Here is a 19,259-nt window from a genome sequence, read left to right on the forward strand (position 1 = left end):
TGAAAAAGCAAGGCATTAGAAGAAATTTAAGAAATGAATAAAATATTGATTTCATAATTATAATTCTATTCAAAATTTAAGAAAATTATATAAACACACCTTAAACTTTTCCCCATAAATATCATAAATTATTTTCTCTTTCATAATTATCTATAACTTTACTGGTTAGTTAAATCAATCTCTACATAAAAATAATATTAAATTAATAGTAATGAACAATCTAACTTGTATATTTTATTTTAACCTCGACTCTTAAATTAATATTATTTTATTTTTTATATTATACAAATATTATTATATTAACCATTTTACCTCTGAAATTTAATTATTATATTATTCTCAATCATTTCTATATTTTAATGGTGGTTTTATTAAGATATTAATGTTGATTAACGTGCATTGTTGTATTATTATGGGTGTGAATTTGATTATAGCAATTTCCATATTGTCGTATTAGTAATTTAAAAATATAGTTATACACGGACTATCTCATAAAGTTAAACGTTAATCAGGAAGAAAAAATAGTTCGGGGTGACACTGTTAAATGCATAAAGTTTAGGGGTGCATTTTCCCCTTAGATTTATGCTAAGGCTCTCTGTTCCATTGGAATTTGACTGATTTGGGGTTTAGGGTTTTTCTTTGCAATTTTTTGTGCCATGGATTTTGGAGGTTTTTTCAACAGAAATGATGTTTGGAAGAACCATTACAAAATTATGTATGGATTCTATTTGGTGAAAGTACCATTTAAATTGTCTTTTGCAGAATCTGTAGTAATCAGAATATAAGAGAAAGGTTGTTCATCGATCAAGTTTATAGAGATGGAGGCTGAGCATTCTTCAATACCTGAATCCACAAATGATTGCTGTACTTTGGTATGTTTTCAATTTTGCAATTTTTCAAAATTTATTGTTTTTGAGTGTTATATTTGTATTGAGTGACAATGTTTAGAATTAGGGCTGAAAATGAGTCGAACCAGAGTTCAACTCGATAAGGATTGGCTCAGCTTGAAATTCAACTGAAGTTCGATACGAGTTACTTTTTTAGCTCGAGTTCGGCTCGGTTAAAGTTCCTGAATTTTTCAGTTCAGTTCGAATGGTTCATTTGGACAACTCAAATAATTAATTAAATTTTGAAAAATATTGCAAATAACAAATCGAGTTTTGAACGAATAACTAGTTGGTTCGGTTTATTGTCAGCGCTATCTTGAATTGTTCTTATCAGTGTGGTTATGATTTAACTGAATATTTGTGTTTTTGATTTTATTATCAGTGGAAGAAGAAGCATTTGAAGATAATGGAGGGGCGAAATGCTCTTCGCCAAGCTGTGAAGCTTCTTGAACAAAAAGCTAATGAGCTTGAAGCTGAGAATGAGAATCTCAAGAAATGTAATCAATCATCACATTCAATATCATTTGTTTGAAATAAGAATGAGTGTAATTGAATTTGTATATGGTATACTTGTTTTATTCCACTAAATTTTTGTAGTGTGTTATGTGTAGTATATAAGGAAGAACAAGAAAGAAGAAAAGCCGAAAAAACGGAAAAGCTGAAAGAATCCAATGCCAAGGTTTCTTTAGAGAATGAAGTTTCTGCCTTAGATTCCGAGATCAAAGTATCGCGGCAGGAATGCGGTGCAAATGCTGAGAAAGAAAATGAGGATGTGATTGTGAAAGGTTTACAAGATTGTATATCTGAGAAGGAAAATGAAATCAATAGATTGAAGAAGCTTTTTGAACAAGAGAATATAAAAGCTGATACTGAGAAAGACAAAATAAATGCTGCTTATGCGAAGAAGTTATTAGAAGCAGAGAAGAAGGTTGAGGATGTGAAAGCTTTGCAAGCATGTATATCTGAGAAGGAAAGGGAAATCAGTAGATTGAATCAGCTCTTGGAACGAGAGACGATAACGGCTAATACCGAGAGGAAGATTGGGGAGAAAGAGAAAAGAAATGCTGCTGAACTTCACAAGTTATTAGAAGCAGAGAAGAAAAAGTCTGTTGAGAAAGAGATGCAGCTCTCCAAAGAAGTGAGCGAAGCAAAAAAGAAGTTGGCTTCCGAGACGATGAAGTTTAGAGACACAAGCAAAAGGTTTGCTGGTGAAAAGCAGAAGTTACTAGTTGAAAAAAGAATTTCCGAGTCAGCGACGACAGTAGCTCAGAAAAGCTTGGAGATTGAGAAAGAAAAAGCAGCTAAGGAGAAAAAGCAAGCAGATATAAAAGTGGTCAAATTAAAGGAACAGAAGAAGCTCTTAGAAGATAACCTGAAGACGGCTATGGAAAAAGAACGCCTTGTTGATCAGATGTCTCAAAAGTTAGAAGAGAAAACGCAGACAATTGAGGGTCTGAAGCAGAAGTTAGATGAACTTTCGTCTCGGAAAAAATCCATGGAAAAATCTGGAGTATCTTCTGATGTCTGTGTGAATGCTGAAAGTGATAAAGTAAGGTTTTTGGAAGAAAGACTGAAGCTTGAAATTTCACGTGTAAAGCATGAAAAGAAAAAGTATAAGTTGAAAGCAACTTGCTGCAGCATTTTACAGCATGAATTAGGTCGCTTAAAGCTCGATTTCAATCAAATTTTCCAGCGTCTTAATGCTCTGGATACACTCTCTTCACCTGACCCTGAAAGTATGCATGGCATAACAATGGTAGGTTTCATTGCTGAACTATTTGCAATAATATATATTTTCTTATAAGGCTTGCATTTGTTAATTCTAATTTCATGGTGCATATAGATTCCATGGTGATATGATAATATTTATTACTTCCATAAATGAAACTCTCCTAAATAATTAAACTGTACCGTTTGATGAAGGCAAATAGTATTATGGGCCTACTTATGTAAGTGTCCTTTGTGCTCTTATCCTTCTAGGTGGGGTCGGCTACAATCTACATAGATATTTTGCCATTTTCCGAAAACCAAATTTAAGTAAAACACAAACCATTAAGATGTGGGTCTATTTTATTGTAAATTCTCCACACACACATACATATATATAAAGAATGAGGGTGATAAGGATCGAACAGATGAAGATGTTAGGAGAAGCTGAGGGTTTTTTTATTTATGTATCTATATTAATTACTAACAATTAATTGAGGCATTTTGGATCAGGTTAGAACCTTTTCTAATTATCATTTCTTTAGGTAGTTATGCTTTTATATATCTTACCTCTGCACATGTTTACTCAATTTCTCTGCTGGATGATTGGTTTGCAGTCTCAGCATATGCCGAACATTCAGAACTTGAATGCAGTAACTCAAGTCTGCAATCCAAATATATCTGAGATGTACAAGCAAATTGAAAATGAACTTATGAAGGCTTGCAGCACAAGTATGGATGCATGTGATCCTTTAAGGGAAAACATGCAACATACTCCACTTCTTGCTTCATCTGGAGTAAACATTACTACATCAAATTCCAATACAGCATCTTTTTCCAATGGAAAGTTAACGGGCTCACAAGAAGAAGGGGGTGCTTTACAAGTTATTGCATCATCAAAATTTGCTATGGAGAACATTAATGTAAGGCCAAGCATGTTTAACCCTTCTGATAGCTTAGTTATTGAGCACAATAGGAAGAGGAAAAGAACTATTGATAAAGTGGGTAATGGACATTTGATGAAAATGTTATACTTACACAAACCTGCTGATGAGGAAGTGTATAGAGGATCATTGAATGTTCCCATGCCTTCATCTCTTCATGTACCTAAAATGGTTGATGTGGATAATCTGAATTGTTTACTAGAAGGAGGAAGCACATTATGAAGACTTGAATCAAAGAGACTTGTCTCCTTCAAGTAGATGTAATGTCATTGACTTTGGCATCAATTCCAACAAGCGAAAATTTGATGGCATCGGAAGCTTACCCAGGCTAGAAAAATTGATGTAAAATTTCCAGATATGCATACTCCACTTATGCAACATCCTAAATTGAATTTTCATCTAGAATATTCAATGCTTCAAAAAATTGTATAGAAGTGTGCAGTTTAGATACTCAAACTGATTGGGAAGTTCTAGAATTCTGACTGCAATTGAAGTGGGAGCAATACTCTCACAAAAGTAGTTGTGTTGTTTGAGATAATAAGCTGGTATACTAATGCTTTTCATCAGTAGTTTTCTGTTACTTTAATACTTTGCTTTTCTTGCTCTATCTAACAAATAGTTCACGGTAAAGGTATTATGAAGACAATGATAATGCCTGTTTCTTCTAATGAAACATTCATAAAGACCAAAACTAGTAACATGCTACCATTGGAGCAGAACCTGTCCTCATTCTTATTATACAACAAAAACAATTTGGTGTATGGAATTATCAAATAATAGATTGATAGAGCAAAACTAGTTTACATGCTACCATTGCAATAGTTAGGTCTCAGAGTCTATGTTATATTTTTCATAGCAAATACTAAAATAATTGGAACCAACACTTACACACACGATAAATTTCAGTAAGGAACGAGAAAATTATCAAAAACAGCAACGAAGGTTAATAGCTTTTCGATAGTTGGAGAATTTTCAAAATTACATTAAAATAAATCATCCAAGTTCCTAATTATATTAATAATAAAATGCAAATTATAGAAAGCATATTAATTTAAATTTAAATAAAATGTTTAACTGGAATTGTAGGGTGCGCCAAGCCCAAGCTCTAGTGCAACGCTTGGGCGACACATGAGAGACCCAATAGCAAGCTACTGTGATGGACTCTCCCCTTTAAAAAAGTAATTTAATATCGTGTGGGCCATTGGCCCACATATCAGATATTAAACTGATAAGAACAGATACTACACTTGATCTTAGCCAAAAGGCCGAGAAAGGTATGAATATTTTCATTGCTGGGCTTTGTTTTTATATTGCTCCTCCTCCTTACTACTTCTTAAGTTCGTCTGTGTGGGACTAATATTGCTTTCACTTTACCTACCTCACAGCACCACTATTTTCCTCATTAGGTAATTTAACCCATTATCATAGTAATCATACACATAGGGCTTAAAAACACTTGGTATGTGATAATTTCGGTATTCTTTCTGCAAAAGAAAGGATCTCTTTGTATAGCAAAAATCAGAAAAGGATTTTATTATAAACAAAGTCCAACGTTTGAGATTATATTTGTTAACTTGGCACACCCTCTTCATTGCTTAAGAAGATGGAAACACACTGAATGTTTTGGAAGGGAAGCATGACTAGATTGTTAAGTTTATTTGTTGTTAAAACGTGTCATACTCGAGTATCTTATCGTATTCATGAGGGTTAGAACCTGATAAAAACACTATTACAGCTTTTGCAAGGAAAACAACACTTGTCACATATATACAAAAAAAGACAGAAATGATTAAGCACTTAGTCAATGTTTTACACTGTTATATATATATGTTTTATTTGTCTTAAATAGCTTATAAAACCTTGAGAGAAATTTACAGATACCATCATAGTGATTCTTGAAAATGCAATACAGTGAGTGCATTATTCCCAGGTCTTGCATTTATTGTCTTTAAGCCTCATAGTTGAAAGTGGAAGTGGTGGAATACTTTGTTCATGCCTGAACAAGTTTTCAGGATCCACTTTGGTCTTTATCTTCACCAACCTATTGAAATTATCCTTAAAATACATATTACCCCAAGCATTTGCCTCTATATAACTTGTGCTATTCTTTTTGTTCACTCCTAAATCAAGATCTCTATAGTTCACATATGCTTCCCTTGGGAACTTAGACACATAAGGAGTCATGTAGTTGTAAAGTTTCCTAATCCAATCTACATGTTTTGCTGCATTCTTATCTCCCTCTTGCCATAGAGACAAGTATTGGATCTTATAAAGTGTTCCATTTCTATGAGGGAATGGAATATCGGATTCCGAAAACTTGCTCATCATTCCACCATAGGGGTTCCAAATCATTAAGGGACTATCTTCTTCAAGCAACCTTTGCCATAGTCCTTGAAGTCCAGTTTCTGATATTGGTTCTCTCACAAAATCTGATTTTGCTTTGAAGTAGTTCTTGAATGTTGATTTCCCTTCAAGTAGAATTTTCGGCGGTGTATCATTAGGATAGCCAGCAATATATAACACAGATTTGATCCAACTAGTTTCCAAGCAATCTTTTCTTGTCAATCCTAGTTCAGGAAAACTTTCTTTCATAACTTGGAGGAGTTTATCAACTCCACCAAGGAATTGAGCATTGTAAGAAGTTATAATAGTTCTCTCAGTTTTGTTTGCAGCACTAGTAGCTGGTTGAATTATGACTCTAATAAAGAGATCATTATCAATATAAGGTGCCACTTTCTGCCACCTTTGAAGAATCTTTGTTGCACCTTGTTCTAGGCTCTTTGTAACTGTAAAAACTGTCACAGTTTCCGGCACAGGAACAAGCTTAATCTTCCACCATAGAATGATACCAAAACTTGTTCCTCCACCTCCTCTTATAGCCCAAAATAGATCTTCCCCCATTGTTTCCCTATCAAGAATATTTCCATTAGCATCAATGATTCTTGCATCAAGTACATTATCAGCACCAAGTCCATATTTTCTCATCATGGAACCATATGCACCTCCTGTTATGTGTCCACCAATACCTAAGCTTGTGCATAGGCCTGCAGGGAAACCATGAACTCTGCTTTTCTCATATATTTTGTAGTAGACTTCACCAATTGTTGCACCAGCTTGAATCCAACCAGTTTTATCTTCGATATCGATGTCCACGGCGCGAAGCTTGGCCAAATCAATGATTATGAAAGGAGCTTCAATTTCTGAAACATATGAGAGGCCTTCATAGTCATGGCCACCACTTCTTACTCTCATATGAATACCAAGTTTCTTTGAGCAAATCACAGCAACTTGGACATGGGAATCAGTTAAGGGTGTGAATATAAACTCGGGTTTCGGTGCTGAAGGGACCAACAACCTTAGGTTCTGTGCAGTGGAATTAAGGATGTTGTTATATGAAGCAGTTTTTGGAGTGTAAATTGATTGATAAAATGGAACTGCTTTGTCTGAATGGAAACTTAGACATTGGACAAAATTTTCTTCAATTGAAGATGAAGCTGTTAATGAAACTGATAGTAGGAGAACTAAAATTGCTAAGTGTGAACATTGTAACACCATGGTTTTGTGTTCTAAGGTTTGGGTTTTCATATTCTGTGCTGAAAGATGCTACTACAAATGTTTATATATATATATGAAAAAATGTCCTATAGTTCAAACATAATAACAATATAATACAACAGTTTACTTGTAAATGAGCTAAGACAAACATCATAGAGAAAAGTAGAGTGTTGCCATTATCTTGGGGTCAATGTTCAAATCTTAATTAACTTTCTGATTTTACTTAGATTTCAAGAACATCTACCACTTTAAAGAGCCATGCTAGATCCCAGAATAATGAAAAGGTCAAATACTCGATTACCGAGAGTGGGAGGAACACATTTAATGGATTTGTAGTGGGAATAATGGGTAGGTCCACAACATCATTCATCAATTGGTAGATTTGTTACTTCACGTGATAATGTTAAGTCAAGTTTTCTATCACACGCTTACGTTTCATAATACTTGTTTGCTAAGTGTGGTACTGTGGTTAATGTAATATTAAGACATTCCTTTACCTTGGGTACAACTAGTTTCTAATACGGCTCGAATATTGTGGTTGTAATGATTATTATAATAATTATTACAATGTGACATCGAATCATAATGATATAGTTGCATCAAACTATATTAAATTCAAAATATTTTTTAATTACAAAAGATAGGTGAGACTAATTTCAACAATTATCGGTTAGTAGAGCTATGAGGTGAACACCTGAGTTAAAACTATGCTGATTATATAATTTTTTCATTTCACTTATTTTGGATATCATGTTGTTGCTACAAGAACGCAACTATTCTAATGTATAATTTGCAATTTAGGCCCATAAAAGTAAATAGCAACTTTGAGTCACAAATAAAATAATATAGTGAGTGATAACAAAGTGTTGATTTAGTGATATAAGGTTTTACTAGATCAATATGATGACCAAAATATTAAGGGTTCGATTTCTAATAACGACATTTGTTATAAGAAGTAAACATCAATATAAAAAATGATTAGTTTCTTATTCAAAAGGGTGAGGATATATACTTAGTATTACAAAAAAAAATATAGTGAGTAGATTTTCTTCCTAACAAAATTATTTTACAAAATAATACTAATTTATTTGTGACGGTTTTCAAATCTCCATATGATAATTAAAAGTCAAAATAATGCATTATATATTGTTTATGGAAATATTTCAATTTCAATTTTTCTGAAGTTTATGGAAAGAATATGAGCTTTCAATTTTATTTTACGAATTTTTTTTATTGATAAGAATGCAAAATAATAAAATATTTATCAAAAAAGTGTTTATTACATTGGAAATAATCTTTGTCCTACCAACCAAGAAAAAGGAATTTTATGATGGAGAAAGACTATATTCATGAGGAGCACGTATTGTATCTCATAAAATGTGTCATTGATTATATTGATAAAAAAATATTTAATTATTAAAGTTTTAATTTAAATATATTTTTCAAACAATAATAATATGTGGCACATGGATGTGTAAGACAAAAGATGTGTTAGCGTATTCAACCAATATTATTAAAATTGGACCGGTCATCAAACTAGTTAGGGTAGTGATTTAGTGGTTCAACCAGTGGTTCAATAATTAAACCGCATACTGTTTAAATCAGATATACATGTTAATATTTATATATATATATATATATATATATGTATATATATATACATTTAACAAAAAATTTCCAACATATATATACTCAAATTTATAATTCATGTCTATAGTCTACTAAAAATTAATTTAACACATCATATTCGGAAGTAAATATATTTATGTTTTTTGATATTATCATTTACGATTAAATTTTAATTAGAATAAATTTTTAATGTGTTGTCAATATTATTAGTTGCCTATATGTATCCACACATGTTTTTATTGTATTAATTACATAACTATTCCTCTTTCAAAAATAAAATATATCATCATATCATTAGAAGATTAGTTATCATCTTATCATAAGTTATCTTTTCGTATCATAAAATAAGTTATTTCATCTAACTATTAAAATTATCACATACATTTTTTGTTTTAAATTAAAAAAAATTATTAAGTAAAACACATGTCAGGACTTATCTTCTCGTAAGAGTGATACTTTATTACCAAACATATATTATAAAAAAGTATTTTATTTTAACTTTTGTCATGTGTAATTTGACAATGTCATTATATTGTTTTGACACTTCACCTTCATTTATTATAGTCTTTCTAATTAATTAAAAACTTTTGTGTTGACTAATAGCCTTTAAAAAAATTGTTGGTAGCTCATTGACCCCTAAACTTTTTTCTCTTCGTCTGCTTCGTTTCTTTTCTCTCTCATTGTACAATCTATAACAATCGTTGTTTTCTCTATCTGTCTCTTCTATTATGTCGTCGTGGGTGATAGAGAAGAAGCTAATCGAGCCATGTGTAACCGAGTTTGTTGAAAACCCTAATTTATTTATTTATTAAAAGCATATGATGGGTTGTTAGCCCAGTCTCTTAAGTACAATGTCTTGTACAATGTCTCTTTAACCCATAAATTTAATTAAAATGTAAACAATGTGAGTGGCTATGAAACCTTTTTTTTACTTGGAATTTGTTTAGTTGAGTTATTTTGCTATTAATTATTATGATTTATGGGTTTGTTGAAAACCCTACTTTTCATTATGATGGGCTTTTGTTAACATAGTCTAAAGTCCAATATCTTTTATAACCCAGTAACTTGATAAAACATGAATAGTGTGAGGCTATAAAATCTTATTTTTTTTTACTTGGCACTAGTGTAGTTGATTAGTTATTTTGCTATTATGAGTTATGATATGTATTACCTTATGACTTGAATTTGTGTTATTCATATACTATATTTATTATTATGAATATCTTTAATATTATTTATTTATTTGTAGAATCTTACGAGTCTTGTTACAATCTTATGTTAACAATCTTTAATTATCCTCTCGATCCTAGTAAAATCTCTATTAGTTTGTTGATTCACCTCTCTATGTTGGATTCTTGTCCTCACTCTATGTTGGATTCTTGTCCTCATTCTTTGAGGATTTTCTCATGTGATGCATTATTGATATTGATGTATTATTGTTGATTCAAACAAATAGCTATTGTATTATTCTTAAACATACATAAAAATGTTCTATCATTTCTATGAAATAAAATAAAATAATTTGTGTGGCTTCAAAGGGGAAGAGGCCACATGCCAAGGTAAAATAACTCATCCAGGTATGAACCCAGGGGACATGACAGTACATTGCAACATTGTTATTACCATCAAATAGTGAAATCCAGATTAGTTGCAGAACATAAGATGCATGTGATCCAAGATTGTTGTATTGGTGTGATCTACTTGGTATTGTGTGTAGGGACACTTAGATAAAATTTGGTATTCTTGAAATCATCCAAAAGTGGGTTGTATCCATCCTTGGTTATTGTTTTGGTGGGCAAACCAAACTCTTCCATGAAAGATGATGTTTCCAGCTGCATAAGGTATAAACTATTTAGCTGCAATTCATAAAGTTGCTAATAATTTGAAACAAAGCATATCTAGATGTATCATTCTTTTTGTTACCAAAAACATCAATAATTCTAATGAATTGTTTTGGTTAGTTACGAACTGCATCAATAATTCTCATGAGTTGTTTAAATCATTCTTATACTATATTGCAACTAACCAAAATAACAAATAGACATTGACTCTTATACTATTTGGACTGGTCTTCACAATATACCATATTTTGTTTAACTTAATTATACTCATCGCCATTTTTTGTTCAAGAAATTACATATATTTCTCTTACAGGGATAGTCAGTGTAATGTTTGTATATGATTAGGGGTAGTTTGTATAGGTTTAAAAAAGTATGTGTCATTTGTGTAATTTCATTAAAACTCAGGGGTGTCAGTGTAATTTACTCAAAGCGGAGGTGGAAAACATATATTTAAGCACCCTATCATATGGAATACACATTGGCTGAGTGATTTCTTTGGAAATCCACTGCATCAAAGATGTGGTTCAAATGTTCTATACAGTAAGACAATAGAGCTCACCAAGATTGTTCTCCTTTTCTTTCCTTTTTTCGATGAATGATCACTGTGTAGTTTCAGCCACCCAGAACAATAATGATCCATTCGTTCCAAAATCCGGAAGTCTGTCGGGAAAAAGATATCGGCGTCCCCCTGCAAGAAGAGATTAAAGAAAAAGAAAAATACAAGTTTGAATACCAGTATTCAATCATACATTTTAAGGGGTGTGAGAAGGAATTGCTTTATGCAGGATCATCACTTATAGTAGTATAAATAGTTAATTCCTCACTCCTTTGAAGTATTTGAAAATAATTGTTGAGCTTAAATAGTTTTTTCTTTGTTGCAAGTGCATGCAGCAGAAAGACCCGGATATGATTTTGGAGTCAAGCCATGGCCAATCATTTCAACCATGAAGATAATGTTAAATCATCAGTGGCATCTTGCAGGACGAACATTATATAATGACAAAAAATCTAATACTCTAAGGGGATGTTTGCGAGTTGATTTTTAGAGGGAAAAAGAGAGAAAATGAATGCTTGAGAACCCTTTTCAAGTATATTTGCGGTGAAGGACACACACAGTGAAGGCCAGTGAAAATGGGGAAAGTAAATTGGAAAGGAAATCGTGTATTGGTAAACCAACCTTTGCCTCCATATAAGACTCGTAATCTGAACTGCTGCCATCTTTCTGCAATTCATAAGGAAAACTTGGTCAATTAAGATTATCAATACAGGTTAGTTCCACTAGGTGGGGTTGGCTACATGGACCGAACGACTCTATAGCCTAAAATGCTCCATCATAAATCATGTTCATGGACAAGTCATTGAACTCTATATACAAATCCATAAAATTGTTAGTAAATAATCCATGGGGTAGATCAGCAGAAGCTGGATTAGCATTATGTTTTCAACTTGTTCACAACATAAATATTAAATACTCTATTTTCAGAATGAATATTCTCCCATGGTTCAATAGGCTAATATAGCAATACCTTAGCCAAAATATAGTACCAAGATTGGCAAGGAAGAAAGAATTGTGTTTTAAAGACTTAGGGTATCTTCCTTAAATTACATTGATACAGCTGCTTCTACACAATAAAGACTGTGATACATACAGGAAAGAAAGATACAAGGTTAACAATGTGGAATTTCCCCACAACTAGTGGAACAATATTTCTCAATCATTCCACATGTGCAGAGTAAATTTAATGATCTTTATTACAAAGCAAATGGATAAGGACTCCATTCTAAGGAATACTGCAAGGGGACTTCACTTTAAAGTTTATAACATGAAAATGCAACCAGCTGCTATGTTTTATGGGAAAATATATAAGACTAATACCTTAGTTGAAACCAATGGAGCTCTTTCACCAGGTATTTTCACATCTGGCAGGTAGCTGAAATCAGAAGCAATCAAAGACATTTTCGGCAGCACCTCATGGAGAACCTCAAGTAATTTCTGCAAAGAAGGTATGGTAAATACAAAAATCAATTTTTATATCAGACTTAAGGCAGATTAAGAGACTCATACCAAGCAACCAGTTGGCAGCCAAGATCTACGGGGCTTTGGGCGAAGTTTAGACCAAATGCTTTTTAATGTAGACACTGCAGCGCTTGTTGATTTGGTTTTATCCAAGTCCAGAATCTCAACACAACGTGTAATAAGTGGGTCTTGCAATGGCTTGTATAACTCCCTGAGTGTTTCTCTATTAAAGGAGGAAAAGTAGTTGGTGAGGTGAAATTTCCATACAACTTGGTTAAGTAGGCCACAGAACTATGCCATCATCTGATAATCAAATAAACACAAGCATTTCTTAAAACATAATTTTTCTTATTTATCTATATATTTTCTTTGGGGCGTAGCAACAGCAAGATCTGCACATATAGAAAGCTGAGGCTTACAGATCATGTTGCCTCTCAACCCAGACTTCCATCCATGGGGAAATTTGATTATCTGAATAGACAAGATCATGTGGGAGATTATCAAGTACCTGCAAGAAATAAATTAATTGTCATGAAATATCAAAATAATTATGATTATAATGGTTGTTGTAATACAGTGTAACATTACGAAGCGATAAAACAGGATCAGAACATAATTTCTAGTCCGCAACATTTAAACTTAGGTTATTAGAAAAGCTCTCACAATTGCTTAATGCATCTTAAGATATTAAAATGGTAATGATGATGGCCAAATGCCAGATCTTAGCTTCTAAAAGGGAACTACCAGCACGAGTGTCTAGCGCCAACAACTCTATGTCAAATGGCACCTGTTTGAATAGGCTGATGCCGATGAGCAGGCTAGCTTATAGCAGCCATTATCACATAAGTGCGGGAGTGGAGAGGCTCTCAACTGCACCTGTTAATAGCTATGGCATCATCACATATGAAGTGTATTAGTCAGCAACATATGGAGTTTAATAGCTATGGCATCATCACAGTCACAGATCAGTTCTTCTTCTTCTATGGTAAAGCTAACTGGTGATAATATCGATATAAGATGGCAATGGACTAGTTTGAAGAATTTAAGTGTATTAGTCAGCAACATACTAACATATGAAGTTTATTTGTTGCAGCTACTTTCTTGGCTATAGCAATAGCTCTATAATCCACTATGCCACTATCATTAACTACTTTCTCGATGGGTGAAATCACAAAACTAGATCCAGTTAAAGGGATTTCATCTTCTTAGAAATTACATCAAAGTGAAGTTTAGGTCCTTTACAAGGAAAAGTATTTGAAGCGGAGGAAATAGAAGCAACTCAACCATAGAACATACCTCAAGCATTATTACCCAACATGGTTGTTGCTCCACATGCTCTGTAAAGGAGAAAAGAGTGATATTAGCATTACTTTGTAACCGTATATCTGACACACTGCATAGAACTTAGAAGCCCCCACATATTACCAATAAAAGGAGCTCCAATTCTTAGAAAATTAACTTATAAAGGCAAAATAGGTATACAATTAAGCTCCCTGTGCCAAGCTAATACTATCGAGCCCTCAATCAAACTAGGGAACATTTGAAAGAAACAAGCAGGCAAAGTAATTCCAATTAAGTTAGACTAAAGGTTGATAAAAGTTAAAACAATCGGACTGTGAACACTAGAGATGAATAACAGGTGAATTAAGTACATAACAGAAATGATACTACTACTACTACCACCACCACCAGTACCACTACTACTATGAACTATCACCATTACCATCACCACTACTACCACCACCACTACGACTACTAATTGAAAGTCAGATTACTTAACTAACATGCAAAAATCTCCCAAATTTATAAAGAAAAAAGTGCATTATATTATATTTGACTAGTGGGCATTTATGTAGACTCTAATTTCATTATGTACTCTAAAATGAAAGAGTAGATCTTAGACGAGGCCTTGAACTCCAAATAGGTTTTGCCAAGAAGGAACGTTCGATGGTTAGGAAAGATTGCACATTATAGTGCCTTCCACCAAACCCTTGTGTGTAGTTTTTTTGTTTATTACCTATGTTAGTAGTTGATTGGTGGCCCAACTACAGGGCACCTCAATTATTAGATTCTTAACCACTTTTGAAACCACAATAAAATTTATTTAACTCAATTGAGACTGGTGTGTTATAGCAGCCTACCCCATCCAGTCCGGTCAGCAGCATCACGGCATTCTACCCTGAACTTTGGTATATGGCTGCGCACTTCACCAACAGTTTCTCTTTGCACCTCAGCAAGTGAAGGACTAATCTCAACCGAGCTGTAGTTAAAATCAGGAGACCGATTAGGAGGTAAATCATGACCCAAAATAGGCAATTAAGCAAACCAAAGTTACGAAAGTATAAGTCTACTCTGATTCAATATGGCATTCACAATAACTACTGCAAACAAGAATATGAGATATCAACAAATGTATAACCAACTAGACATATAACACAAATATCATGATAAAGAGACCCATCATTTGCATCAATCCTATTAAGTAAAGCTGCCAGCTCCAATTCAATGTCGCGGTCGATCTCATCAGTTTACTTATGCAGCTTTCTTGATTGGCAAATCCAGTCCCTTTAATTTGATTTATTATGGATATGGGAAGGAAAAGTTTGACTCAGGGACAAGAAGATTTTCCACCTTGAAACCCAGCTACTCTAATTACCTAATATAATGAAGGGCGGTTGGCCACATGGCTTGCAATTTTATAGTTTTTTATATTCCATATCTGACAATGGAAAAGCTAGAAAAGAACAAAGGTTTGAAGAGCTTTCTTGAGGGGTTATGGGATATAGCTACTAGTACAAGACCCTGACTTCTACTTTTCAATTGAGCTTCTGCCACTCTAAGTGGTGCCTAGCTCATGGGTTCACTTTCTGTTTGTTATTTAGTAATTTCTAATTTATGCCTTTTCTCATGGATACATTTTTCTCGTTTTTTTACATTGCTTATGAAGTAATATGTATTAAAGATGAAAAGAATATTAATTTTTCCATTCTTCATTTACCTTATCCTACATTAGGGGGAAAAGAATGATAATGAAATAGTAGAAATTGAAGTGAGTTGGCCATAGGAGAACTTTGGACTTCCAAATGAATTTGTAAAGGAGGAGCCTCTAAGGTTCGAAGAGTTATTTAGAAATTGAAAGAGTAGTTTACAATAAAATTGCTTGCAGAATCCAAGGTACAAATCCTCCTGTTTGAATTAGTTGAGAATAAAATAGAATCAAGTAGAACAAAAAGGGAATGTAGCTTGTTAGTTTCTCACTTTCTGTATCATTCATATCTCAGTGAAAATGCAGAACCCAAATTAAAAAATGACCGGAAATGAAAGTTACTAATGGGAGAATTATGCAACAAAGAGAGATAGATTATATAGACAATACGGGTACAGAAAATACAAGCACAGCCCAATATCTCAACAAGAGAACTAAAAACCGACTCTAACATCAGAATTTGGTTTTACGGTAAAAGACATTATATCAACTCTCATGTTATGTAATCCATTATGTAACCCATTATACAAGCACAGCCCAAGGCACATACGTGTAAGTCATACTGTTATAAACTCTTGCAGGAGCATTCATCATTATGTAATCCATTATACCCTTGGCACAAGTTCCTGATCCACCACCAATTTCATATATCTGATTGCAAAATAGAGGATAGTATCAACTATTGACTGAAGTAATAAAAATTAATGAACCATGTGTAAGTGAGATACATTTATGATGCTTACTACTTTTATCAAAAATAAAATATGAGGTCTTGGGCATAATCATAAAGAACTAAAACATTATCTAAGTGATAGAATAGCAACATGATGCACGACCATCTTAGTCTAGATGCTGGAATATGAGAAGCAATGTTCACTTGAGCTATTAACAGTATATTTTCCAGAAACATAGGGAATTTGTGAAATTTACATAGGAATAGGTATGATTATGCTTAGACTCTTACAACTAGAGATGTGTGAGATTGAAGAACAACTTGCGGACGTATTTACAAAGGATCACAAGTTATTTGAACTATTTTGCTGTTTGAATCCATGGGAATTTACTTCCCCGTTCAAAAAAACAACTGCCCTGGTTCTTAGGCGTAAGTTTTGAGCTATGATACTTCATACTTACATCCAGTTAAAATATTGCTCATCTATTTTTTCCTTTTCCTTTCTGGTATGAGAAGGATTTCATTCAGAACAAAATATTACAAAATAAAAATTCAAACAAAAATGCATATAGACATGAACAAGTACATCATTCTCCTAATATTAATAAACATATGTTCAAAAACATTTAGATGGGCTAAATGGCCAGATGAACCAAGACTAAGAAACAATGATAAATGCAAAATAGTTGCAGTGTGCTTACCTTAAGAGGAACAGAGAAGTTTGCAGTACGCATGATGGCTTCAGCAATTGCATGGGCATACCAAGGCTACAACAAAAACAAATTTCAGAACATAAAAGAGCTAGGACAGCGCAATACATACATGATTAAAGAATTTAGAATATGATATTTATACATCGGGCATATCTTGTGGGAGAAATGTGTACTCTACAAAGGTTAGAGGAGAAAATCTCGACCATACAACTTTACATACATGTTCATGATTAAAAATTACTTAACAGTCATATGGACACTTAAAAAAGTCATGCATTTTTCTTCCAAATTCTAATCTTGACCATTCAAATAAGATTCAATGGTCAAAATGCACGTCACTTACCTCCCACAATAACAATATGTACTTGCCTGATATGAACCCTATATGTAATCTTAGATTTCACAACTATTTCAAGCACCAGAAATTAATTTTACTAAATTCTGCCTCTCCTAGATTACAGGATGTGCACTCAGATTTGGGTTGATGTAATTCGGATGTCATTAATTCTTATTTCAATGCACAAATTTTCCTTGTGTAGTTGTGTTATTGCATGAATTTTCCCTAGACCCATTGCCTTAATGCCCCAAATTCATAAGTATTGCTCACAGGCCAGAAACAGACAGTAATTGATCCCTTGAACCATTTTATATTATTTGCAACCCCCTCTTGAGAAAAAAGGTCGAATGTCGTGACAATTTAAATATTGGATGTTCTGGAAAACTCAGAAACAATAAATTATTGATTCAATAAATGATTTAGATAAAAATGTAACAATTTCTGCCTTATCAAATGGAGAACGTCATATTATTCAATATGTCGAGTACTATAAAATCTTTATCCCATAGAGAGTATACCTTAAAAAGCTCCACGGGTGTAAACCATGATATGTCACTCTGCTTGTAAACATTATCCAAGTATTTCATATAAGCTTTTCGACCTGAAATATGCCACCATCCATACTACAACATTAGGATAGATTATTAAAAAAAAAGTATAATTCACCAATAAATAGTTTTCCGACTTGTTAAACCGACAACAATCAACAAGCATTACATCTGATTTGATAATAATTTAGGAATCATTTAGAGTTACATGCTTTAAGAATTGACAAAACTGTCTGAGCTGAAATCAACCCAAACTAATGAATCGTACGCAACATTTAAAACAAAGACAAAACTTAATAAAGTTCTTAAACATATATGAACAATAATTTACTTTCTTATAGCTCATTAATGAGGTGACTAAAAAGTGAGAAACATATATGAACAATAATTTACATAAGGGTAGTAATTTTCCACCAATTGAAGCAACTCAAATTACAAAATACTAAGTAACCTAAAAATAAAAACTAAAAATAAAATAAAAGTATAGACCTTGAAGTTGATTGAATTTAATGGTATTGGGAAGAACACCAACGGAGCGAGATCTTTGGGAAAAGTAGCCATGTGATGGATGATACAAAGCGGAATGAATAAAATCCCGAACCTTGATGAAGAATAAATACAATTTGAGTTAATAACATAGAAAAATTGATAGATAGATAGAGAAAACAAGATTGGAAAATGAAATGGGTATTGTTACCAGAATGGGATCATTTTCTACGATGTGAGTGGAGTATAGTGCTTGAAATGGAGAAGCCCACACTTGATTCATGAATTGAGAAACAGAAACAATTGAGTTTAGGGTTAAGAATCAGAGAAAGAAAGAGAGAGAAAGAGAAAAAAAGAGTACCTTTGGGTTTGGAGGAGAGAGAAATGAGAGTAAGTTTGCGAGTAAACATGTTCAACAAAGAGGAACTACTCTATTTCACTTTTCTTCATACTCTTTAAACCCTCAACCTCAAAGGGTTTTAGTTTTAGGTTTTATAAATATATTATCAAACTATTCGATCGTCGTAGTCGTAGAATTGATAATTAAAATAAAGAGTAAATTTTTATTATTAATGTACATTGTGGACTTCAATTATTATTATTACTACTACTATTGGTTTAGATGAAGTTTGATTTTATTATGAAGATTATCCATTTGGATTTGAGAGGTAAATCTAATCACACCAAACTATGTTCATTTGTCTGTCTATATGAATTCAAGGTTTGCATTTATTTTTGGATTTTGTGTTTTTTTACTACTACCACGACGGAATCAAATTCTGACATTTTGATTATCTTGAATCTAATGGGACTTTACAATATTAGATCAACACTTGTTGATAGATTATGATTAGTTATGATGGGTTCAAGTTCAACTAATGTTAACCTAGTTGATCTAGATTATAAGTAGCCCAATATTTTATTGCATACTCCTCT

General features: G+C 32.9%; 3 protein-coding genes across 3 annotated transcripts; 1 reads left to right on the top strand and 2 right to left on the bottom strand.

Moving 5' to 3' along the window:
* On the top strand, window positions 599–3,979 carry LOC109345523 (coiled-coil domain-containing protein 18-like). The gene is made up of 4 exons (XM_019584576.1): window positions 599–872; window positions 1,270–1,384; window positions 1,499–2,643; window positions 3,212–3,979. The coding sequence occupies exons 1-4, from the start codon at window positions 819–821 to the stop codon at window positions 3,758–3,760; spliced, it is 1,863 nt and encodes a 620-aa protein (XP_019440121.1). The 5' UTR covers window positions 599–818; the 3' UTR covers window positions 3,761–3,979.
* LOC109345524 (berberine bridge enzyme-like 13) lies at window positions 5,210–7,133 on the bottom strand. The gene has a single exon (XM_019584578.1). It carries the CDS (start codon window positions 7,121–7,123, stop codon window positions 5,459–5,461), a length of 1,665 nt encoding a protein of 554 aa, XP_019440123.1. The 5' UTR covers window positions 7,124–7,133; the 3' UTR covers window positions 5,210–5,458.
* On the bottom strand, window positions 10,130–18,802 carry LOC109345525. Its single transcript, XM_019584579.1, has 14 exons — window positions 18,685–18,802; window positions 18,535–18,596; window positions 18,327–18,438; window positions 17,808–17,890; window positions 16,941–17,006; window positions 16,117–16,217; window positions 14,722–14,840; window positions 13,877–13,917; window positions 13,000–13,088; window positions 12,629–12,803; window positions 12,440–12,556; window positions 11,741–11,785; window positions 11,123–11,251; window positions 10,130–10,554 (listed from the first exon to the last, which is right to left on the bottom strand). The coding sequence occupies exons 1-14, from the start codon at window positions 18,731–18,733 to the stop codon at window positions 10,420–10,422; spliced, it is 1,323 nt and encodes a 440-aa protein (XP_019440124.1). The 5' UTR covers window positions 18,734–18,802; the 3' UTR covers window positions 10,130–10,419.

Source organism: Lupinus angustifolius, chromosome LG04 (assembly GCF_001865875.1).
Source record: "Lupinus angustifolius cultivar Tanjil chromosome LG04, LupAngTanjil_v1.0, whole genome shotgun sequence".
Taxonomy (NCBI): domain Eukaryota; kingdom Viridiplantae; phylum Streptophyta; class Magnoliopsida; order Fabales; family Fabaceae; genus Lupinus; species Lupinus angustifolius.